General features: G+C 63.9%; 8 protein-coding genes across 8 annotated transcripts in view; 4 read left to right on the forward strand and 4 right to left on the reverse strand.

Moving 5' to 3' along the window:
- Positions 1-964, reverse strand: part of F751_5673 (Putative G3BP-like protein) — a gene marked incomplete at both ends in the record, with an annotated part of 3,274 nt that extends 2,310 nt beyond the window's left edge. The window contains 3 exons of the mRNA XM_011402394.1: positions 61-143; positions 321-446; positions 767-964. Of these exons, the coding sequence (XP_011400696.1) occupies positions 61-143; positions 321-446; positions 767-964 (407 nt within the window). The remainder of the gene's footprint in view (positions 1-60; positions 144-320; positions 447-766) is intronic.
- Positions 965-3,563: 2,599 nt separating this feature from the next.
- F751_5674 (hypothetical protein) lies at positions 3,564-5,081 on the reverse strand (the record flags this gene model as incomplete). Its single annotated transcript, XM_011402395.1, has 5 exons — positions 3,564-3,992; positions 4,194-4,336; positions 4,538-4,648; positions 4,823-4,875; positions 5,008-5,081. 5 exons carry the CDS (start codon positions 5,079-5,081, stop codon positions 3,564-3,566), a joined length of 810 nt encoding a protein of 269 aa, XP_011400697.1.
- Positions 5,082-5,729: 648 nt separating this feature from the next.
- Positions 5,730-6,851, forward strand: F751_5675 (Bifunctional phosphatase IMPL2, chloroplastic; the record flags this gene model as incomplete). Its single annotated transcript, XM_011402396.1, has 2 exons — positions 5,730-6,237; positions 6,544-6,851. The coding sequence occupies 2 exons, from the start codon at positions 5,730-5,732 to the stop codon at positions 6,849-6,851; spliced, it is 816 nt and encodes a 271-aa protein (XP_011400698.1).
- A 366-nt stretch (positions 6,852-7,217) lies between these two features.
- Positions 7,218-9,155, forward strand: F751_5676 (Spermidine synthase 2; the record flags this gene model as incomplete). The annotated part of the gene is made up of 6 exons (XM_011402397.1): positions 7,218-7,355; positions 7,523-7,651; positions 7,816-7,922; positions 8,164-8,266; positions 8,471-8,551; positions 8,778-9,155. The coding sequence occupies 6 exons, from the start codon at positions 7,218-7,220 to the stop codon at positions 9,153-9,155; spliced, it is 936 nt and encodes a 311-aa protein (XP_011400699.1).
- A 547-nt stretch (positions 9,156-9,702) lies between these two features.
- F751_5677 (Triose phosphate/phosphate translocator TPT, chloroplastic) lies at positions 9,703-11,474 on the reverse strand (the record flags this gene model as incomplete). The annotated part of the gene is made up of 5 exons (XM_011402398.1): positions 9,703-10,123; positions 10,367-10,523; positions 10,721-10,886; positions 11,099-11,252; positions 11,422-11,474. 5 exons carry the CDS (start codon positions 11,472-11,474, stop codon positions 9,703-9,705), a joined length of 951 nt encoding a protein of 316 aa, XP_011400700.1.
- A 796-nt stretch (positions 11,475-12,270) lies between these two features.
- F751_5678 (Diaminopimelate decarboxylase 1, chloroplastic) lies at positions 12,271-13,956 on the reverse strand (the record flags this gene model as incomplete). Its single annotated transcript, XM_011402399.1, has 3 exons — positions 12,271-12,647; positions 12,896-13,032; positions 13,244-13,956. The coding sequence occupies 3 exons, from the start codon at positions 13,954-13,956 to the stop codon at positions 12,271-12,273; spliced, it is 1,227 nt and encodes a 408-aa protein (XP_011400701.1).
- Positions 13,957-14,355: 399 nt separating this feature from the next.
- Positions 14,356-17,704, forward strand: F751_5679 (putative cadmium/zinc-transporting ATPase HMA1, chloroplastic; the record flags this gene model as incomplete). Its single annotated transcript, XM_011402400.1, has 6 exons — positions 14,356-14,403; positions 14,912-15,034; positions 15,158-15,238; positions 15,392-16,705; positions 16,832-16,942; positions 17,615-17,704. The coding sequence occupies 6 exons, from the start codon at positions 14,356-14,358 to the stop codon at positions 17,702-17,704; spliced, it is 1,767 nt and encodes a 588-aa protein (XP_011400702.1).
- Positions 17,705-19,439: 1,735 nt separating this feature from the next.
- On the forward strand, positions 19,440-22,642 carry F751_5680 (Histidine-tRNA ligase; the record flags this gene model as incomplete). The annotated part of the gene is made up of 11 exons (XM_011402401.1): positions 19,440-19,600; positions 19,737-19,820; positions 19,998-20,076; positions 20,270-20,386; positions 20,553-20,668; positions 20,847-21,013; positions 21,166-21,367; positions 21,571-21,688; positions 21,941-22,054; positions 22,215-22,346; positions 22,463-22,642. 11 exons carry the CDS (start codon positions 19,440-19,442, stop codon positions 22,640-22,642), a joined length of 1,470 nt encoding a protein of 489 aa, XP_011400703.1.
- Positions 22,643-23,339: the final 697 nt, after the last annotated feature.

Here is a 23,339-nt window from a genome sequence, read left to right on the forward strand (position 1 = left end):
TCTTGTTTGCAGGAAGTGAAGAGCAGCCCCCAAACTGCCACCAGCCACCCATCTCAGCACCTGAAGATGTCGTTCAGCACATAGTATCCCTTCTCCTGGACGGCGAGGAAGAAAGTTTGCACAAAGGGCCTCTTGGGCTTGCCCTGCGGCAGGAGGAGAACATGCGGGAGGTGGATGGATGCGACACAATGGGTGGCCAACAGAGTGTTAAAGTGGATGAGCCACGCCGGTGCGGCCACACCACTCCCTTCCCTGTACACCTCGGTCCACCTCCTGCTGTGCCATCAGGCCCGGGCAGCGCCTCACGTGCCAAATCTCACCCTGCTCTGGAGTGTCCCGGACACCTGCACCACAACGCCTTCCACAGCGGAGGGCTGGGAGTCCACGCTGTAGATCTCGGTCACGGCCTCCTCGAACCCCAGCCGCTGCACAGCCTCGTAGATTGCCTGTGTGGGTGAGGTATGGGTGTGGGGAACTCATGTAAGCCAGTGCGGCGGGGGGCAGCGCGGATGCCCGCCATGTTTTATGTGACGACTGCGGCACACCGCCTGTCAGGGCCCTGCTCTGTCCCAGGTATGGCTCAGGAATGCCACGCCCGCCCAGGCAGGGTGGGGGCCAGGCATGCAGCAGAGCATCAGGTTGCCGCACCCACTTCAATTACGAGGCGTCCTTTCCCACAGAGGCGCCTGCCTCGTCCTCGGACCACTACACATCACATACAGCCCGACATTCGACAATCAAGAACCCCCATCGCTCGCCCACCCACCCGTTGCCCGACGGCGGTGTGGACCAGGCCGTCCCCGGCCACGTTTGCCACAGAAAAGATGCTGGAGTCGGCATAGAAGCGATGCAGCTGCTTCGGAGACTGGTGCAATACAGTGTAGAACTGCTGAACGAACTGGCTGGTCACCTGTGGAAGGAAGGTCCCGGGGGCGGGGTGAGGGGCGAAGCCTGTTCGAGACATCCTGGTGCTCCCAGTGGCGGAGGGGAGTATGACAACGAAGATGGACGACGCCCGGGACCCCTCGCGTCCTACCGTGCTTGCTGTATTCACTTGATTGTTCAGTATGGGGAGACTGGTGCTGAGAGAGGGGATGGACCCGTCGGCACTCGCCATCGCCGATCCTGGGAGAGGGAGGGGATGACACACCCAATGTGACGATCGATTCAAGCAGGACAACATCGTATACAGCTTTGTATCGCAGGTTGACATGTGCAGATCACTGTCATGGCGCGCAGTGTCCCCATGACTGAGGAGGGCTCCATTGACGCTTACACCTTACTTCCTCCCAGCGCACCTCAAAGGCCACTTGAATCGAGCTGGAGCTGGGTGTGAAAGTACCTATCAGCTATCTATTCCAAGCCTGGTATCGAAAGGCTCATTTTGTGGACTTGAAGCGTCTTACAGGGGATGGGGGGGTGAGGGGCCTCTCCATTCGGTCCTTCCTTCTTGGGCAATGCAGGCGACCGAAATACTGGCGCCTCCCACACCCGGCTGCATGCAGTATTAGGTCAGTGCATCTCGCGAAAGAGCATCATCAAGCATCTCACTTAGTTGGGGAACAAATACTGCGTACATACGACCATGTATAAAAGGAGGGACTGGGTTTACACCGAGAAAGGGAGAGCGGCAGCGGAGAGCGACTCCAGTGACTCCTCCTCGTCCAGTGAATCCGATGGTGGGTCCTTCGACAGCGGCATCAACCATATGTTACTCCCTGGAGATTTATGGATGTCTCGCAACCTCGACATTCCCCCATGCAGACGCGCGGAGGAGGGGTGATTCGGAGGACGACAGTGCCAGCAGCAGTGCCAGCAGCGGTATGGAAATGATGAGGGGCTGGTCAGAGAGTCTGCGCAGGCGGTTTGTAAGATCCGCGTTGTCTCACTCTCCCTTCTCACCTGATTATCCAGGTTCTGAAAGGGACAGCGGCGGCGAGGAGGAGGCTGAGGTGATACGTGCCAAGGGCCAGGCGGCAGCGGTGCCGCCACCTTCCGCAGAGCGCGAGGAGGAGGACGAGGAGGAGGAGGCAGGGTCGAGTGAAGGGGAGGACGAAAATGAAGAGGACGAGGAGAGTGAAGAGGACGACGAGGGCGGCGGCGACAGTGATGCGGAGGCCCTGTCTGGCGATGCGGAGCTCGACTCCCCACTGGACATAGAAACGATCCCGCTGACCACCAGACTGGAGGACCTCTCCGAGAGCGACTTTGACGAGGAGGACTTCGAGGCCATGGAGCGCCTGGCGGCGCAGCTGCGCGCCTGGCTGTCAGACGCCCCGGCCCCCGGCCCGGCCCGGCCTCTTAAGTGCACGCTGTGCCGCGGCGCGCTCATGCTCAAGCCCGTGACCCTGCGCCAGCACGTGGCCAGCAAGCGCCACATGCGCCGCCTGGCAGCTGAGCGCGCCAGGGAAAGGGCGGAGCGCGGCGGCGCCGACGCCGGCAGCAGCAGCAGCGAGGAGGACGAGGACGCCGCGGCGCTGGCGGTGGCCGAGGGCATCTGCTTCGCGGAGGACTACGTCAGCGACAGCGAGAAGATCGAGACGGCAGAGGAGGGCGCGGCGCGGCTGGCCGCCGCGCTGCGGGCGGCGGCGGAGGGTAGGGCCAGGGTGGAGGCCAAGAAGGCGCGGAAGGCCAAGCAGGTGCCGCAGCCGGGGAATCGGGCGGCGCGGCGCGCGGCCGCAGGCCTGGGTGCTGCTGCGGCGGCGGGCAAGGGCGACCAAGGGAGCCAGGCGGGCAGTGAAGCAGCCGCCCCGGTGCAGGCGGTGGCGTCATCAGAAGGCAAAAAGCGGGAGAAGAAGGAGCGGAAGCGGCCAGGCAAACGGCAGCGACAGGCGCTCAAGCCGGCCCCGGAGTCTGACAGCGAATGACATGGCTGCCTGAGGAGTGTTGCCTCGCCGCCTCATACACAGCAATAACATTGGGCAGCCTCTTATATGCTAAATCCAACCAGATACCTTCCAACCAGATTTCCATCAAGTGCTACCCTTGGGCATCCTGCTACTACTGGGGGTGGCTAGCACCCACATAACAGGACTTGCTGTACTGGGTCTGAATGAAATATACTGCAAGAATCCCCCATCACCCTGTGGAGTTGGGGGGTATGGTCCTAGAAACCTGCTTGATGCACCAATTGGGTGGCCGCAGAGGGAGCAAGGAGGAGAACCAGCACATCGGGTGTGCGCTAAAACAGTCTGCCTACTGGTCGGACGGAGGTGTAGCCCTGCCCCCCACGATCCCACCATCGGGGCCAGGATGTGCATTCTTTCCCAGAAGCGGCTCGTTTTGACTGGTCACCTGAGGCAGGCGGGACCAGGGGCTTGCAATTAAGGGATGCACGGTGCATCCTTGCCTGCGTCCTCCCCCAACCCGCTATCGACAGCCACCATCCAGACGAACACGACGCCGCATGGGATCCAGTTATGCGAGCTCAAAGGGAACTCGTCAGCATCACCAGCCAGGGTCATTCCTCCCACTCCACAGACAGGGCGTGAAAATGCACCCCGCCTTCACCCCGCCCACGGTGGACTCCCGGCCTTCCGACCCCAGCCCCACCTCCGGCTCCGTCACTCCACCTTTCTGGCGGCGAGAGCGACGCTCCTGCGCTCGGCCCGCATCCGCAGGGCCAGGCCGCCCTGGACCAGGCCAAACCCGGCCCACGCCAGTAAAAACATGGCCAGGAAGCCGACCCAGGCATGCGGCCGCTTCACATCCATGAAGGGGTAGATGGGGCGGCCGTGGCGCAAGAAGAAGACGGCGGCCCAGACTCCGTAGACGCCGGCCCAGGCGCCCTGGCCGCCCGCCGCCCAGAGGTCGGGCGGGAGGCAGCCCAGCGCGATTTCGCCGGCCATCATCAACGCGTTGATGCCGTGCTGGCTGTACGACTCGAGGCAGAAGAGGCGGGACGCCCACATCGCGCGCCGCGCCGGGTCGGGGTCTGCCATCAGCATGGGCACGAGGACGAGCCAGGTGATGGTGTCGACCACGACGATGGCCTGATAAGTGCGCAAAGGACGAATTTGGGGGGAAAAGGAGGTAGAGGGCAGATTAGGGGGTGGAAAGCAGGGGGGAACAGTGGACCAAATGCCTTGCGAGTCGATGCTAAGAGGACCCGCAGCAAGGAGATATCGGGAGTGCCAGTGACAGACAGTGAGCAGGCTCGGAGTCTAAGCAGATCAATCCCAACCCCTTCTCACTGAGGCTTCGGTGTGGAAGATGGCCACCAGCACCCAGTGCAGGGTCCTGGGCTTTGCGCTACTCCACCCCTTGCGGCTGATTGCCAGCCAGCTGGCAAGGGCTGCCAGTGCAAAGTAGGCGGTCAGCAGCCACCAGTTCCAGACTGGAGGAAGGGTGGATGGAAATCCCAGAGGCGTGGGTGGAGTATTTCTCTCAAGGAGTAATTCTACTCAAGGCGTGCAGGTCATTGGCCCTTGGCCCATCCCAGGCTTGTTGTAGACGCTCCCCAGGTTTGGAAGGTGGACCACACAGGCGACGGTGTCGGATTCTCATCCAATCTGCTGCGGCCCACATCCCTGCGCACCGGTATAGTAGACGAACGCAATGCTGCCACGATCCAGGTACTGCCGGATGCCGATGAACAGGGCATACCCCAGGCAGGCGAGGCGGTAGACCAGCAGGGTCCTTCGCGAGACTGCGGTGCATGCGTGGGGATTGGTTGAAGGAATGATGGAAGGGTGGTATGAGGACACGCCTTCAGGAAGATCATGATCAGGCGTGCTAGCAAGGGATCTGTAGCATTGTGACCACAGTGTAAAGCTGAAGTCGGGCACAAGAGGCCAGCAAAAGCCATGTGTGGATGCCTCACCGCTGGCAGAGGCTGTGACATCTGGCGGCGGTGCCTTGCGCGCCTTCCTAAGCCTGGAGAGGGTTACGTCAGGGGTTTTTCCGCGTGCAGGGACCCAGAGCTGAGCACTCTGTCAGTTGCAGCATGCCTATTGCGTCTCAGGGAAAGCAAGCTGCTCAGCAGCTCCTCCGTGCCGGCTCACTCACCATACGATCAGGAAAGTGGTCGTCTGCACCCAAGCGGCAAGCTGGATGACTATGATGGAAGTGGGGATCGTCATGCCGCGCCCCTATAGGCACGACAGCTTTGTGCAAGAGCGAGAGCCCTCCGGTCTCCGACTTGCTCTCCACCTCGACCCTCGTGCAGAGAGCTGGCTTGGCCTCTGTCGTCCCTGTCTTTCAAGATTGTACGCTTGGATTGATACAATGCAAGGAGTTTAAGCCAGTGTCGCCGCACACGATCAAGCTAGAGCATATGTTGAGCAGCTAGGAATTTTCGAGGCACTCGCGATCACGCGTCTGCGCGCCTGCGCCCTCGACTATACCAGGCCATGCAACACTTTTATGACAATGTGACAGGAAGAACGAGTATACCCCTTGATCACCCAAATCCATCAGATGCGCAGCAAAATTTAGGAACATCTGTGGTCATATCCTTCCAGTACTGTGGTTGAGCGGAGTGTGGTGTTCGAGAGATGCTCGCGAGCAGCACGTGTGCATTCCGTTTCTGTCCTCCCCCACCACGACAAAGGTAGTGGAACTGAGGACCGGCGATGTTGCGAGATGTCGCCAGACTCGTCATACAGAAATCATCGGTGACAGAACCCGCAGATCGCCTTGCCCCACCGCTGCATGGCTATGCACTCTTCCAACCTCACCTCCCACGCAGGAGGGCCGTTCCACAGCCTCTTCGGGCCACCTCCCCGGCGATGACACCCGCCATCGGCACCCAAGACCTTGAGCCCTTCGTCGCCCTGGCAAACCGCCTTGCCGACAGCGCGGGCGCCGTCTCAAGCCGCTACTTCCGCACCCCGGTGGCTGTGGACGTGAAGGCCGACGCATCCCCCGTCACCATCGCGGACCGGGAGGCAGAGGGCGCCATGCGGGACCTCCTCTCCACACACGCCCCCACGCACGGCGTGTTTGGCGAGGAGTTTGGCCATGCCTCCGGCTCCGACCCGGACTGGACGTGGGTGCTGGACCCCATCGACGGCACCAAGTCCTTCATCACCGGCCGGCCCCTCTTTGGCACCCTGATTGCCCTGACACACAGGGGAGTACCTGTGCTGGGGGTGCTGGACCAGCCCATCCTGAGGGAGAGGTGGGTGGGGGTGCTGGGGGCGGAGACGTCCCTCAATGGCCTCCCCATCCACACCCGGCCATGCGCCAGCGTGGGGGATGCCTACCTCTTTGCGACCACGCCACATATGTTCTCAGGTGAGGGAAATGGGGGGCTGCAAGGATGTTGTTGAACAGGGGGATGCAGGGCGGTGGAGGACAACTGCTGGTCGTTGAAAATCATAGAAAGAAACAGTGTTGACTCTGCATGCTCGACTCCGTTTGAGGATGAGGCTGTCCACCCTGGACCCTCCGAGGTTCTGTTGCAACATCAGCATAATGAACATTGAGTGCCTGACCAAGAGTGCGCCACCCTGTCAGGGCCCTTTGAGTTGGTAAATGAGATAGAGTGGAGCTGTGCCCCTGTCCCCCACCCTTGACAACAAGTCCTCACAACCCTCGCAGGTCCAAACGCTGAGGCCTTTGCTCGAGTGAGAGATGCCAGCCGCATCCCCCAGTACGGCTGTGACTGCTATGCGTATGGCCTGGTGGCGCGAGGGTTGGCCGATGTGGTGGTGGAGGCCGACCTGAAGCCGTATGATTTTCTGGCCCTGGTGCCCATCCTCGAGGGGGCGGGCGGCGTCATGACCGACTGGATGGGGGAGGCGCTGCGGCTAGACCCGGAAACCATCACAGAAGCACACGAGGTGGTGGCTGCCGGGGATGCCAGGACCCATGCGCAAGCCCTGGAACTCCTGGACTGGAGGCGCTGATGGGATGACCTTTGGTGTGCATGCATCTTCATGTGTACTCCAAGCATCTGCTCGGATCCAAGTGGGTGTGTGTTGGTAATTGCTCTTGATTTAATTCGCTCATGTTATTGATGCATGCTGGGAGTGTACACAACGGTATGTCGTGATCTAGGAACATGCTTCCACTTGATGAGGTGAAGGGAGGATCACCGCGCGCGCAAGATTCCACCGGCGGGGGCAGACCTGGATGTCGCTCTTGTAACGCAGCAGAAAACCCAAGGCATACTACATGGACGCATGCTTCGAGTCCTCACGCATTTAAAGACGCCGAATAGATACCCAGTCCGTTGTTTGCTTCGTCGAGCATCACACGGCCATCACTGCACCATGGCTGCTGCTCCCGGCACCGCGGCGCAGGGCCTGCGCGATGACGGATGGTACACCGAGCTGAGCTCCCTATGGCCAGGCCAGGGCTTGAGCCTGAAGGTGGATGAGGTGCTCTACCAGGGTCGCTCCGAGTTCCAGGTGGGAAGGCCCCGGGCTTGATGGGTTGGTGGGTGCTGCACCCGGTCGGGTGGGTCCTCGGTACCCGGCATGCACGCGCAACAACGATCTCCATGGCTGGGCTCAAACGCAAATCCCAAGATATTTCTATGGCTCACTCAAGCATGCCACGTCCCCCCTCCCTCCAGGACATCGCCGTTTTCAAGACCGGCGCTTTCGGGAAGGTGCTGGTGCTGGACGGCGCCATCCAGTGCACCGAGCGCGATGAGTTCTCCTACCAGGAAATGATCGCCCACCTCCCCCTCTGCGCTCTTGCAGTGAGCAACTTTAGCCTGGGATGGCAGGGGCAGGTTGATGGGCACTGTCCGCCCCGAGGCCATCGGCCAATGATGTGCTGCTCTGGCATACACACGCCCAGTAAAACCCCTGGGAGCACGCTCACGCTGACTCTGAGCTGCCCCCCCCCCCCCCTCCCTCGCAGCGCCCAGCCAAGAAGGTGCTGGTCGTGGGTGGCGGCGACGGCGGGGTCCTGCGCGAGCTCAGCCGGCACTCCTCCCTGGAGGCCATTCACATGGCCGAGATCGACGGGTGCGCGTCATTTGGTTCTCCAGGGACGCATGCTTGCAATAGCGGTGCATTAAAGATACCTCCTGGCCTGTCTGTCGAGTGGGAGGGTCAAGTCGGCGGTTGACAATTTTGGACCATACCTGCATTGCCCGGCCTCAACTCAAGGTGGCGTGCATGCCATTCATGCTGTCGTGGCCAGACCCAAGAGTTCTGTGTGATGCCAGCGCACGCTCCATTCCACGCCTTCTTTTCCTGCGTGCAGCGGCGTTGTCGAGGCTGCCAAGATCCACTTCCCGGGCATGGCCATCGGCTTCTCTGACCCTCGCGTCTCCCTGCACATTTGCGATGGTATCAAGTTTGTCCAGGTGCGTGCTGGGCGGTGTGTCAATGGGCGCCAAGGATTCCACAGAGCTAAAAGGGATTTTGGGGGTAAGGACCTGGACCCTGCCCTGGACTATCCGTGCACAACCAAGCCAAGGCCGGGCGTGATTGTGAGGCGCTTCCCCTGGAGTCTGCGGGCTCTCCTGACATGCCCCTATGCCGCCTCCCCCCCCCCCCCTCCTTCCCAGGATGCGGAGGAGAACACCTACGATGCCATCATCGTGGACTCCTCCGACCCAGTGGGCCCTGCCGAGGTGCTATTCCAGCAGGTGCGATCACATGAGGGCGGGCGCGCATGTCCGCGCCACCCCGCCGCAGGCCGGAATGCGAGCCTGCGTCCCGGGATTCTGTGCGCGTTGCTCGTGGGGCAGGTTGTATTGATGAGGTCTGCCTTGCGAGCCCGGCACAATCCAGCATACATGCCCTTCGCCCCCTTGCTCCCCCCAATTGCCTCGGAGACACCCTTCCAAACCTCCCGCCCCAACACCCTCCCAGCCCTTCTTCGAGGCCATGCACCGCGCACTCAAGCCCGGCGGCGTGGTCTGCACCCAGGGCGAGTCCCTGTGGTACCACCTGGACATCATCAAGGGCCTGGCCGCCATGTGCCACACCGTGTTCGTGGGCGGGACGGTGCAGTACGCCTTCACCACCATCCCCACCTACCCCTCCGGCCAGATCGGCTTCATGATCTGCTCCAAGGCCGACCCCGAGACCCAGGCCCAGCTGGACCCCCGCACGCCCAAGCGAAGCGTGGACGGCGCCGACAGCGCCGCCCTGGGGCCGCTCAAGTACTACAGCCCGGAGGTGCACTCCGCGGCCTTTGTGCTGCCCGCCTTTGCCAAGCGCGAGCTGCAGGCCTCCCTATCCTTTTGAAAGATCGGAGGGAGGCGGTTTTGCCATGTGGAAGTAGGCGAGGGGATCTTGGCCCCTAGAGCCTGCAGGAAGTGGCTTGCTGTGTAATTAAATGATGCAAAGTCAGATGCTGATTAAATGGGCGAGCGAGTGGGAGGGGACCCAGTGTGGCTCTCGTAAAGAGTTAGTCCGGACGAGCTAATCTTTCCAGCCAATCTATTAGCCCTCCTGGAAAAATCCACGCATGTGTCAGTCACATGGAGAGCACACCACACGAAAGAGGTCGCCCACCACTACTGCCCTGGAAATTATCTGCCTGGCTAGCATTGGTGCTGAGCGGATTCCCCTCTCCAAAGAGAATCTTAGGCTTTACTTGATCAAGACTTTCCACAAGCGGAATCAAAAGTGGTATGCGAGCAAGACCAAGAAAGAGAGGGGAGGGGTGGGGTATATGCCGGGAAGCATGCATTCAGCTGACACCGCTCGCTCCATCCTCCTCGACAGCACGCAAGACGCCTGCCCTACCCCGTCACCACCCCCTGAGTCCCCCCTCCTTCCTTCGCCTCCCCTAGGCCAGCTTGGGGGTGGGAGTGGCCTTGTACCGCTTCACGGCCTCGGTGTAGGCGTAGGTGCCCAGCAGCGCGATGCCGGTGCCCACCTTGGTCTGCAGCGTCAGCTTGTTGCCGAAGAAGAGCACCGAGGTGGCGATGATGACGACACGCTTGACCACGTTGCAGACGCCGTGGGAGACGGGGCTGATGCGGGACAGGGTGTTGAAGGCAAACTGGTTGTACAGGTGGTACAGCAGGCCGACGGAGAGCAGGGCGCCGTAGAACTGGCCTGCGCCCTTGAGCGCGACCTGGGTGCGGATGGCGGACCACACGCCGCGCTCAAAGAAGAAGATGCCGGGGACGCAGATGAAGACGGAGATGAGGGTGGTGTAGGCGTAGATGCCCGTGGAGCTCAGGTTCTTGATCGTTGTCATGGCCCTGAGGGTAAAGGGCAGAGAGGGGGGGAGCGAAATGGAGTGGTCGTAGAGGTGGGACGGTGGACGAGGGTACGATCAGTGGAAGGTGGAGGGACGTGATGACAGAAGGCTTGAGTGCCTTTGTCAGTGGCTAGCCCGCTGCCGACCAGCAGTGCCCTTGCTGACATGCCCACAGGCCCGCTGCCCACCCCCGTCTGACAAAGAGTGCATTGCAGCAGACAGAATCCCCCCCTCCAACACTCACTTCTTCGACCAGACAGCCCTGAAGCCAAAGGTGAGGTTGGAGACCATGGCGGAGATGAAGCCGGTCCAGTTGAAGGACAGGTCGGCGGCTGAGGCGGCGGCCACACCCACCATGACAGGAATGAGGGAGAGGATCACAGGCGCGGGCGTGGACTGGCCTGCACAGCGTGGAGAGGGGGATCAGTCCGGTTAGGACGAGACGTCGTGGGTGGGTATCGGACCTCCTCTGCAAAAGGCGCTGCTGAATTGCTCTGGCAGTGTGCAGCAAAATTGCTGCCTCACATGCGCCTGCCACTGCCCTCCGTATTCCTTTCCCCAAGGTCAGCCCCCACTCGGACCCCTCCCTCGCGCTCACCCAGGATCAGCTGGCTCAGCGCGACGTTGAAGGCCGGCTCCAGTGTCTTTACGGTGTGCGTCAGGCTGATGGCCACGGCGGCAAAAGAAAGGTTGGCCGCCACATGACCGATGGCATGCATTGCGGCGGGGCCGGAGATGGCGCCCAGCTCCTCAGTAGTGATCGGCTGCGCATGGGGGAAGGGTGCAAGGGAGTGGTCAAGCGTCCGGCCTGCACGATGCAGATGTTGCCCCCGCTGAAATTGCAAGGTTTGGGTGCAGGGGACTGCTAGGAGAATGCCTTGTCGACGAGTGCACTCCCAACTCCCCACATTTGCACCATGCTTGAGATCCACCAAACCCTCCAATCCCCACCATAACCACCACCTTGTCGACGCACCCGCTCAAAGGAGGCCTTCTTGAGCCCGATCAGGTAGAAGACCGCGCAGTAAATGGTCCCCACGACAACATGTACGCTGGACACAAACCAAGGGTAGGGGAAGTAGTTGAAGATGACCTTGTTCTGTAGGTTGAAGGCCACGTTGAGGCCATACCTGCCAAGGGGTGTGGGTTGGTGGGCATGGTGGGTTAGCCAGGAGCCTGAACAGAAAGATCCCGCCTTCTCCTGGCAATGAGGCTAAGGACCAGACTCCAGCCCCATTTAACAGGGCTCCAGGGGGTTGCAAAAAAGCAGCAGAACTTCCCGCTCAAAAGCCCTCTCACCAGATTGCAATGTACGTCAAGGTGGTGGCAGATGCGGCGGCAGAAGGCCCCATAAACTTGCTCAATGTCCTGTGAGGAGTTTAACATGCTTCACAAGCTGTGAGGCGAGAGCAGGGCACCATGGGCCCAGCCTGAGTTGGGAAATGCGCTGTAACCCAGTGGCTGGGTGGGTAGTTTGCAGTACAGGACCCCAATCCTCCACGGCCAGTGCTGCCCACCTCTCCACAGCATCCTTGGGCTGTGGCTCCAGGGCCCCAGCACTGGCATGTACTTGGAGGTTAGAGGCACGACGGCCTGGCCTCAGCGCGGGCTGGAAGGCCCTGCTGCAGCCTGCTGCCTGGTTGAGCCCTCCAGCGAAACCCTGCGGTGCGGACGAGGGTCGGTGACAATCGGCCGCAGGCGAGGCATACTACCATTAATTGCACGCATCGGTGCAAGGGTTGAATCAAGAGGGTGAATGCGTCGTCAGTCTGGCGGAGCCACTCACCCGAAGCTGGGCTGCACGGGGTGCGACCAGCCCTGCCCGGGTGGGAACCCTGGCAGCCTGCCGGCACAGGACGGGCGCTGGGGCGCTCAGGCTAGTGCAGGCTTGCATGATGGCTTGATTGAATGTGTGTCACGGTCCTGTCCACCCGACTCCAGATGAGGGAGGGCGGATGGAATTCGGATCACGTGGCTCGACGGACAACGCCGCGAGCAAGCATCCTGAGCATTTCCTCCCCGCCATGCACGGAATGCGAGGCTCTGCACGCCTGCCATGGCGCACCCCCCGCCCGATGCCATGCTCTTTACAGCCAAATTTGTGTGCGACGCAGGGGATCGGGAGGGCACCGGTCCCCACCGTCCCCTTCAGAGGCCCTCGAACAGCTTCAGGTGGTCCTCCAGGGTCTCCCCCCTCCTGATCATCTTCAGGGTGTCCCCCCCCTCCACCCAGTACTCCGCCGGCCGCATTTTCAGGTTGTAGGTGGAGGCCATGGCCATGCAGTAGGCCCCCGCGTCCAGCACCGCAAGCCCGTCCCCCGCCGCGGGCGTAGCCAGCTCGCGGTCCTTTCCCAGGAAGTCGGCGCTCTCGCACACCGGACCCACCACGTCGTAGACGGCCTTGGGGGTGTGGTGTGGGGCGGTCAGCTCGATGTGCTGGTAGGCGGAGTAGAGGGAGGGCCGGATGAGCTCGGCCATGGAGCCATCGATCACGATGAAGTTCTTGTTGCCGTTGGTCTTCACCCCTGGCGGCGTTGTGTGGGAGGGGAGTGCGGTGGGCGCTTTGTGAACAAGGGGGATGTGTTGATGTGGGGTGGGCGGACGGCCAAATGGTAGCAGCACACCTCCGAGGGGAGGCAATGCACTCCAGATCCAGAACGCAGCCACGGAAAGAACAGGCACCCTCCTGACGCATCACATCATGCCATTACACCCCCAGTTCGGCACCACACCAGACCCCCCCCCCCAACACACACACAACCCCCGCCCCCACCTGTGACGGTGTTGACAAAGGCGGCGGAGTTGGCCACCATGGACCTCCCGGGCTCGATGATCAGGGTGATGCCCAGGGAGGACACCAGGTCGCGCACCGTGTCGATGAGATCGCGCGGGGTGGGGAGCACCGCGCCCCTGCACGGTAGAAGTTAAAGATGGTGGTGGCAGGGATTGTGTCTGTCGGGTGTGCTGCGCTCCCTGGGGAGCAGAAGGGGTGCAACGTGCCCTCCCGTATCTATGTAAGACCTCGGCCGGTCTTCGCCGTTATCTCCGCGCCCGGCCACACGATGCCGCTCCCTTCCCCTGGGCGCGCTCCCCACCCCACCCCCCGACACGGAAAACTCACTCGTGACGGTAGTCAATGCCCAGCCCGCCGCCGATGTTGAGGAACTGGATGGGGAAGCCTTGGGCCCGCATCTCCTTCACAAAGTCGACCATGATCAGGGCGGCGTCACGGAAGATGCTGACCTTGGTGATGGTGCTGCCCAGATGGCTGTGCACACCCACCAGCTCCAGCGCGCCCGGCTCGGCCTTGATGGCGTCCAGGAACCACTGGAGGTGGCTGTTCCGGATGCCAAACTTGGACTCGGACATGGAGGTGCAGACGTAGGGGTGCACGCCCGGGTCGACGTCGGGGTTGATGCGGATGAGCACGCGCGCGGTGCGGCCCACGCGCCGCGCCGCTGCCGTGATGTTGCCCAGGTCGAACTCGGAGTCAACGTTGATGAGCGCGCCGTGCTGCACCGCAAACTCCAGGTCCCGGGGCAGCTTGCCATTGCCGTTGAAGATGGTACGGGCCACGTCAAAGCCGGCGGCGCGGGCTAGGCGCAGCTCGTTGCCGGAGACCAGCACCGCACCGGAGCCCAGCTCGCGCAGCAGCTCAACGATCTTCAGGTTGTTGTTGGCCTTGATGGCGTAGCCGATGAGGGAGGGCAGGCCCTCCAGCGCCGCGGCATAGGCCGCGTGGTTGGCCCGGATCTTGGCCTGGGAGTAGACGTAGAAGGGGCTGGCGTCGACCTGACCCCGGATGTCGTCCAGGCGCAGCCCGTCCACGTACATGTAGCCGTCGCTGGCGGTGTAGATGCCCAGGCCGGAGCCGGGGGCGGGGGCGGGGGCTGAGCGCTGGGCGGCGGCGGGGGCTGCCGCTGCTGCCATGGTGGTGACCTGCCTGCGTGCCTGTGGGGTTAAGTGATTGGGGAGAGGGCAGCCCTTCAGGGGTTTCTACCATGGGTAACAGGCAGTAACACGGTATCAGTGACCGGCTTTCAGGCACGCACAGCCTGCCAGGGGGTCAGCAGGAGATATGTCATGACAGGAAGCCTCACCACTGAAGGACGGCCCTGGGGGCGCGATGGGAGGGCCGCAAAGGCACCCGCGCGCGCGCCAGCACGATTCCCACCAGTGCAACTGAGTGGTTGAGAGAGCGCAGATGCCCGCCCGGCATACAGTGTCGTCTGCATGGTCGGTGTTAAGGGCCGGTGCGGGGGGGTGCTCCTGGAGCCAAGGGTCTGGAGCTGCAGGACTGGACTTCGGTCCTGATCGAGAATGGGTCTAATCCTTCCTGTTTCCTTACACAGAGAATAGTATCGAGTACCTATGCATGAGCCGGGGGGAGGGGGCATCCATTGTCCCGCCCAGCCACTCTGCGCGCCTACAGCACGTGCCTGGGGTTTGTGAGGCAGTCAATTTGGGATAGGCCGGGCCCGTCCCCATCCCCGACCCCCGCACCCAACCCTGGGAAGCTCGCCTGGGCTGCTCACACCCAGCACAACCCTCCACATGATGTGTGTGCGATAGAGGCATGACGACCTGCGCCATGGTGGGGTCTGGCCCGGGCCCAAGATCACTTGCGACACAGGCCCGGGCCCTACCCCATCGCGTCGCTCCAGGCTGTGCCGCGGCACTATGCATCACAGATGGGTTTTGTGGATGCAAGTTCTCGCTTCGGCCCCGTCGCTTGCCGGTCCCCCGCTCTGCTGCGGCCTCCGTGCACCACCCCCACCCCTCATCGGAGCACGACCACGACCACGAGCATGGGCACCGCCCCCACTGGCTGGCGCACTCCCCCCTGGGCGGGGCCCTGGACTGGATGGAGGGCGGCACGGTCTCCTCCCTGGTCAAAATCGCATGCCTGGTCGTGGCAGGGGCCTCCCCCTGGCTGCCCCTCTCGGCCGCCGCGGCCGCCGCCACGCGCACGGCCGCCATCTCCCTGGTATACGCCCTCTGCGCCCCCTCCGCGGCCCTGGACCTGTGCACGCAGCTGGCGGCGGGCGAGGTCGACACCCACGTGCTCACCAGCCTGGCGGCGGCGGGCACTGCGCTGACGGGGCACGCTGCGGAGGTGTGCTGAGTGTCTCGGGGCCGGGGGGGGGGGGCCCTGGTCTCAACGCATCAGGCGGGCCCTGCTCCAGCGCCGTGCGGGCCCTACCCACCGATCACCTGCACGTCTCCCTCTCTCCGACTACCCCCTCCCTTTCCCCCCCTCTGCCCCAAGGGCGCGCTGCTGCTGACCATGTTCCAGACCTCGCACATGCTGGAGCACCAGCTGACGGCGCGCGCGCGGGGCCGGCTGGCCGACCTCTTCGCCGGCCTGCCCGACGCCGCGGAGGTGGTGGAGGTGGACCTCGCCGACGCCGCGCCGCGCCTGCACACGCGGCGCCACGTGGCCGTGGCCAACCTGCGCCCCGGCGACCACGTGCTGGTGCTGCCCGGCGCGCAGGTGCCGGTGGACGGCCGCGTCGTGCACGGCGCGGCGGCGGTGTCGCAGGAGCACCTGACGGGCGAGTCGGCGGCGGTGCGCCGCGCGCCAGGGGCTGATGTTCCCGCCGGCGCGCTTGTGCACGACGGCGCGCTGGTCCTGCGCGCGCTGCAGCCCGCGTCGGCCAGCACGCCCGCGCGCCTGGCGGCGCTGGCGCTATCGGCGCAGGCCGCACGCCCCGCGCTGCGCACCTGGCTCGACCGCGTGGGCGGGGCCTATGCGCGCGGCGTGCTGGCGGCGGCCGCCGGCGCGCTGGTCGTGCTGCTGCTCTGCGGCGTGCCGCTGCTGGGGGGCGGCGGCCCCGCCGCGCCGCGCGGCGCGGCCTACCGCGCGCTGGGCCTGCTCACCGTGGCCTCGCCCTGCGCGCTGGTCATGGCGCCGCTGGCCTACGTGGCGGCGGTGGCCGCGCTGGCCTCGCGCGGCGTGCTGGTGGCCGGCGGCGCCGTGCTGGATGCCGCGGCGGGGTGCACCCTGCTGGCCCTGGACAAGACCGGCACGCTGACGGCGGGCGCGCCGCGCGTGGCGCGCGTGTCGCGCCTGGGGGACGAGCCAGGCGGTGATGCCTGGGGCGAGGAGGAGGCGGCCACGTGCCGCGCGTGCCTGGCGGCGGCGGCGGCGCTCAGCGCGCGCAGCGCGCACCCCATGGCGGGGCCCACCCTGGCCCACGCCGCGGGGCAGGGCGTGGGGCCGGGGGACGCGCGGGTGGAGGGCTTCCGCTTGGTGCCCGGGTCGGGCGTGGAGGCACGGGTGCGGGCCGCGGCGGGAGGGGCGGAGGTCGGCGGAGAGCAGTCGAGGCCGAATCGTCCCGTCAGAGTGAGCGCGATGAACGGCAGCGCGGCGGGCGAGCAGGCTGCGCCCGGCCGGTCCGCGGTGCATGGTGTGCCGGTCCGGGCCGGGAGCGCTGGCGCCGGGGACGACGCGGCGGTCTCGGCTGGCGATGGCGGGCCGGAGGCGCGCTCCCCCCCTGCAGTGGGGAATTCGAGGCCACACGAGCTGCAGGAGGACGCCGCCGGCCCGCTTCAAGATGCCTGCCTCGGCTCGGTGGAGTGGGTGAGCCCCCGCCTATCCCCCGCCCTGTGTGCGGCGCTGGAAAGCGCGGCCGCCCGGGCGCAGGCCCAGGGCCGGGCCACCTCTGTGCTCGTGCTGAGCCCCGCGGCTGTCGACGGCGATGCCAAGGTGGCGGGGCTCGACACGCCACGCTGGTCGCCCCACGCCCGAGCCTGGCTGCTGGAGTACGAGGATGCCCTGCGGCCCACCAGCCGCGGCGCTCTGGAGCAGCTGAGACAGGTGGAATGGCGGGGGGGGGGGGGCCGATGTCTCCAGCCCATGGGCTTCTTCCTGGAATGGGCTCCTCATGTCACGCCCTTACCGCAACCATTGGGCCGTGACCTTGAGCAGGCTGCTGCCTCACCTGTCAGTGTATCCAACCATGTTCTCCTGGCTGTCGCTGATCCCCACCCCCCGCTCCTTGCCCTAGAACCCCCCACCCCCACAACCCCCTCAACGCAGTTCCCCCAGGCCCGGGACGGCATCCTGATGCTGACCGGGGACAATGAGGGCGCGGCCCAGGGCGCCGCCGCCCGGCTCGGCCTTCCCGCGTCCAGCGTGCGCGCCGCACTGTCCCCCGCCGCCAAGCTGGCGGCGGTGCGTGGCGCGCAGGCCGCCGGCGCGCGCGTGCTCATGGCCGGGGACGGGCTGAACGACGCCGCCGCGCTGGCTGCCGCCGACGTAGGCGTGGCGCTGGGCCCGACGCTGGGCGGCGCCGCCGGCTTGGCCGCCGACGTGGCGCTGGTGGGGGACGCCGGGGTCGCGGCGCTGCCCGCCCTGCTCCGCGTCGCGGCCGACACGCGGGCGGCGGTGCGGCAGAACGTGGCGCTGGCGCTGGGCGCCGCCGCCGCGCTGGCCCTGCCCACGCTGGCTGGGCGCGTGCCCATGTGGGCGGCGGTGGCCGCGCACGAGGGGTCCACGCTGCTGGTGGCGCTCAACGCGCTGCGCCTGCTGCGCCACGCCGCCGGGCACAGGACGGGGGCCGGCGCCGCACCCCCCTGAGCACTCAATTCCACCGCCAAACACTCGTTCTGCCCCACCTCGCTGACGCTCAAGAAATGTTTGGGGCACTTTGTTACAGTCGCGTGCTTCCGCGGTCTCGCAGTTGCAGTGGAGGCATCACAGCGCTATGCATGGGCAACAAAGAGTAGGCAAAAGCAGAGGGGAGGGGGGGGGGGGGGGTCGAATGCCAGTGAAGGTGGTGGTCGGTGTGCAGACTTGGCGCGAGCCAGATGATGCCCTGCTCTGCCACCCACAGTGGAATGAAGAATGTTGGTGTCACGCACACTCCAGTGTGCTGGTCTTGAGTCTCAGCATTTCTGCCAAGGGGAAGGGTGTGCGGCAAGGACGCCGCGGGGGTCGGGGGACAGCTCGGGCCCCATCAGGAGGCTCAAGCGCGCAGGTTGACGCCAAACAGGCGGCGGCCGCGGTTGAGTGGGTAGGGAGAGGAAGGCGCCCAGTAGGGGCTGGATGGGCTGTAGGGGGTGGGAGAGTAGGAGCTGGGGGAGACGGAGGGGCTGTAGGGGGTGGGGCTGTAGGGGGCAGGGCTGGGGGAGTAGGAGCTGGGGGAGACGGAGGGGCTGTAGGGGGTGGGGCTGGGGGAGGAGTAGGGGACGGGGCTGGGGGAGTAGGAGCTGGGGGAGACCTTGGGGCTGTAGGGTCTGGGAGATGGGGCGTAGGGGCTGGGGGAGGGGGAGTATGGGCCGGGGGAGGGGGGCCCGTAGGCGGTGGCAGCAACGGAGGCGGTGGAGGACAGCTTCAGAAGCTTGTCGAGGGCGGTGGAGGTCAGTGCGTCGGCCAATTGAGATCCCAGGGACTCTGCGGAGGGAGGGAGGGGGTCGCGTCAGGGCTGGGGCCCCGCGTCATTCCCGGGCGACCGTTAGTCGGCACCCCCATGGGAGCCGGCACCCCCCAGAAAGCTGCATGCACGAGGACAGAAACCTCACCAAGGGGTGTATCATCCGCAGCGCGAGCATTGGAGGCGCCGAACACTGCCAGCAGCAGGACCGCGAAAGAGATCTGCAAGGTGTGCGGAGGGCGGTCGGTTGGTCGTCAGTTGGGCACACTGCGACGCGGGTAGTAATGGGATCTCCTCGATTTGGACCAATTGGAGTACATCAGAGTGTTTGCGAGGCTCACATGTCCTACCTTGCGCATCATTGTGAGGTGGTGGGTGTTGGTTGGCCGGGGGCTGTGGAGCGGGTCTGCTACTGAGCTTCGAGTGGGAGGCGCAAGTGACTTCGTCGAGACTCAGTACTTGCTTGGAGAAATGATATGATATTTGTGGAATTACAGGAGGGGGGGATGGGCTTTATAGGTGCGGGCGCTTTGGGAGTTGGTTGGTGACAGCCGGGACGTTAGATCTGACATTCGCAGGGTCAAACCAGGCGCAGCAGTTTTCTGCGCCCGCGCCCTCGCACCCAGGCTCGCACGTGCTGCAGCCCTGCTGCTGGGAGCTTCCCCTCGATCTATCATATTCCTTGTGAATGCAATCCGAAAATTCTGTTTGAAGACGGCACACTATACTGCCCCCAGCACAGGTCGCTCACGTCGGTGCGGTCGCAGCCAGGGGCCACCTTTGAAGAGTTTGCCGATAGTAAGGAAGAGGTTTCTAGCGAGGCCAAGCAAGTTACTGAGTGTACATTCGAACAGATTGTATGTTCTAGGACCATCAAACCTCCATTGCCTGGTGAGTAACCATCCACTGGTCCTATCTCCTGTCCCAGGTCTGGCAGCCATGGCCCCCAAAGCCAGAGTGGCCAAGCCAAAGATTCCCAAGGGCACCCGAGATTTCAAGCCTGACCAAATGACGATAAAGCAGGAAGCTTTCGAAAAGATCACCGCCGTGTTCAAGCGCCACGGCGCTGTGTCCATCGACACCCCCGTTTTCGAGCTCAGGTGCTCGGCATGCAGCGGCGTCGCGCGAGGGCGTCATGCAGGGGTGCAGGCCTTCTCGTTTGCAGGGGAGGTGAAGATCATGCAGCGCGGACAGTAGTGATTTGGACCACACCTCCACATCCTCCATGTTCGACAGGGAGACCTTGACTGGAAAGTATGGAGAGGACTCCAAGCTGATCTATGATCTGGCTGATCAGGGGGGTGAACTGCTGTCCCTCAGGTGCAGACCCGCTCTTATGCACATGTTGGATGCTGGTTGCAGACTCATGCTATCGACGTAACCCCCAGGGCAGACGAGGGCAGAACTCGCATCCTGTTCATCCCGGGGACGCCACACACTGGAGTTACATGGTGCTCACCCACCTCCATCACAACATCATCACGTACAATGCCCCAGGTACGACCTCACCGTGCCCTTTGCGCGCTACGTGGCGCTGAACGGCATCACCAACATCAAGCGCTACCACATTGCCAAGGTGGGCCGGCGCTGCCTGCTGGGCTCTGAATGGGCAATGTGGGGTCCAAGTGTGTCCGCTTCTGGGAGGTTGGGAACCAGGGCGCATGGGCTGCTGTTCGATGGGGATCAGGTGCAAGTCAGCTCCATCTGGGGCGGGTGCCGGAGGCTCTTTGGGCACCTGCGTCACCGCCGCCCACCTGCACATAGCGCAGGTCTACCGCCGCGACAACCCCGCCATGAACCGGGGTCGCTTCAGGGAGTTCAACCAGTGTGACTTCGACATCGCCGGCGTCTACCCCTCCATGGTGCCGGACGCGGAGGTGCTCAAGGTGAGTCAGGCATTATGTGATGGGGGGGTTGGGTTTGGGCGGGACAGGCCTGGCGCCTCCTGCAGGGCACAGCCGCACTGGACCACGCGCTCCAGCCTGAACGCCTTGGCTGGACCGACTCCGCCACTCACCGTCGTGGCCGCCTTTCCGTCCCCGTCGACCCCAGGTGCTGACAGAGATCCTGGATGACCTCGACCTGGGCCAGTACGAGGTGAAGCTGAACCACCGGGGACTGCTGGATGCCATGCTGGACATCGCGGGGGTGCCCCCCGAGAAGTTCAGGTGAGCGGGGCGGGGGTGTGCTCCCTTCTCCAGGGAGCGGGTGGGAGCCTGCCGGAGGTGCTTTGGGCCCCAGGGGGATCCTCTACGCTTCACCGGGCAAAAAGCGCGTCCCTGCTGGGCTCCTCTCAGAGCAGTCCTGCCTGCTGACCCCTTTCCATGTTGTCCTGCCACCTCCCAGGCCCATCTGCTCTGCCATCGACAAGCTGGACAAGGAGCCATGGGACTTTGTGCGGCGGGAGATGGTGGTGGACAAGGGCCTGGAGGAGGGCGTGGCCGATGCCATCAGGCCCTTTGTCGAGCTGAGGGGCCAGCCCCAGGCACTGCTCGCCAAGCTGCTGGACAAGGGTGCGTGGAGTCAGGGTGGGATGTGGATCCTCCCGGCACTGGGACCTGGCTCATGCCTGCTGCTGCTCTGTGAGGTTGCCAGGGTGGCGGCGCTGGTAGAGAGCCCCACCAAGCGGCTCCCACGTTTCTCCAACACCCAAACCAACCCCCAGGCCACGCGTTTGCCGGCCACGCGGGCGCCCGCGCCGCGCTGGAGGAGCTGCGCACGCTGTTTGGGTACCTGGAGGGCATGGGCGCGCTCGCCAACATCGTCTTCGACCTGTCCCTGGCGCGGGGCCTGGACTACTACACTGGCGTCATCTACGAGGCGGTGCTGAAGGGGGCTTCAGTCGGCAGCGTGGCGGCGGGGGGCAGGTGGGTGCACGTGTGTGTGTGTGAAAGGGGGGTAATCCGGTCTTGCAAGCGAGTGGATGTGGTGGCGAGGGAGGGCAGCTCCGCGACCTGCGGTGCGCACCGGCCGGCCGTTTGCCTTCGCGCAGACTCGGTGACCAAACCATTCTACATTCCCGGCTGGGACCGAGGAGTCTGCTGCAACCACCTCCCCCTCACCACCGCAGGTTTGACACGCTGGTCGGCATGTTCAGCGGTAAGGACGTGCCCGCGGTGGGCGTCTCCATCGGCATCGAGCGCATCTACAACATCATGGAGGAGCAGGCACGAGCGCAAGCCAAGGAGGTGAGCAGGCGGCCCACAGGGCAGGGTGTGTGGGTGCACACTGTGTGTGCAGCAGAGCTGGGGGCCTGAGGTAGAGTCTGTGGTGCAGGCACTGCATGCTGTGCACTTGTACCACCTGTTGGGGAGGCTACAAACCAGTTGGTATCAGGAGGATGCATCCCTGCCCAACTGTGGGTGCTCCTTCCCACCAAGGAGACAGGGACGCCAGCGCGTGCCCAACACCCACTCTCAAACCCTACTCGGATTGCGCAGGAGGGGTGCAGCATACGAGAGACCGAGACGGAGGTGCTGGTGGCCTCCATTGGCAATGGCTACCAGGGGCGGAGAATGGGCATCGCCTCGCGGTTGTGGGCCCGGGGCATCAAGGTGTGCCGGGGGCCCAGGATTGTGGCGAGTCTGGGGATGCGATTTGCCATTGGTTCCGGGAAGGCGCCATGCATCTGCGTGCCTGCAATGTGAAGTTCACCAGCCTGCCGACTGAGTGGGCGCGATCAGACCAATCATCCCCATCCCCGCTCCCATCAAGGCTGAGTTCGGCTTCAAGGCCAACCCCAAGATGAGCGACTCGTTAGGTTATGCTCTGAAGCAGGGGATCGACCTGCTGGTCGTTTTTGGAGAGAATGAGCTGGAGAATGTGCGCCTGGCAGTGTGTTCTCTGGTTGATGGCGAGCTTTTGAGGTGGCGTGTTTGTGCATTTCCCAGCCATCAGGGCGCCACATCCCGATGCCCTCCCCTTCCCGAACGCATCCTCTTCCGGATCCGTCTTCCCCGCAGGGCGTTTTCAAGATCAAAAACCTGGTGGCCCAGACGGAGGTGACGGTGTCCTCGCAAGGATTAGAGGAGGAGGTGCTGAAGAGCTTGGCGGCATTGCCAAAGCGACGGGCCATCTTCACGTACAACTCCGTCAACAAGGCGACCGCGGACGTGGAGAGCAAGCTGAAGGTGAATGCCTGATCAATGCGTACGGCATCGGGATATGTGAATACAACCCCAAGACCATGGTCAGGCTGTACGACCATGGAATCTGTGAGCTACGTACGCCAGCACGAGGTCGCCGTTCAGATTCGTCTCACGGAGCACGCCAACGACCCGGCAAGGAATTGCTTCCGTACGAAGGAGGCACAGGGATGCGGATGAGATGGCGAATGTGGATGAGTTAGGATCGACTCCACCACAGCAGGTTGAATTGGATCAATGGTCGTGCTGAACGGAGGGTCATCGCCGGAAGGGTGGGTGCGGGGCCCCGCCAAGGCAGGTCTCGTCTATCGAGAAGGCACCGCGTAAATCCAACGCGCTTCAGCCCCTGGAGTTTCGGAGACCAGGATTTTGGCTCAGACCACGGGAACGGGGAACTAGAACCAGCTGTGACACCATTGCAGAGCAGATTGGAGAAAACGCGTGGCAAGTTCCCAGTCCGACGAGCGGTCGGGCCGGTGGTGAGCTAACCCTCCTGCGCCTTTGACCCGGCCTCAATCCCGGGGACATCTTAGGGAGAAGCGACGCGACGAGGCCGTCTCTCCATCCTTTCTCATGCTGTAGCCACGTACGTAATGCGGTCGCGATCACTCTAGGTCGGGTAGGTGAGCCTCCGTGCCCGTCACTTTCGGCGCCTGCACTTTGCCGGACATGAGCCGTCCCCCCCCCCCCCGCC

Source organism: Auxenochlorella protothecoides (genome assembly GCF_000733215.1).
Source record: "Auxenochlorella protothecoides strain 0710 unplaced genomic scaffold scaffold66, whole genome shotgun sequence".
Lineage (NCBI taxonomy): Eukaryota > Viridiplantae > Chlorophyta > Trebouxiophyceae > Chlorellales > Chlorellaceae > Auxenochlorella > Auxenochlorella protothecoides.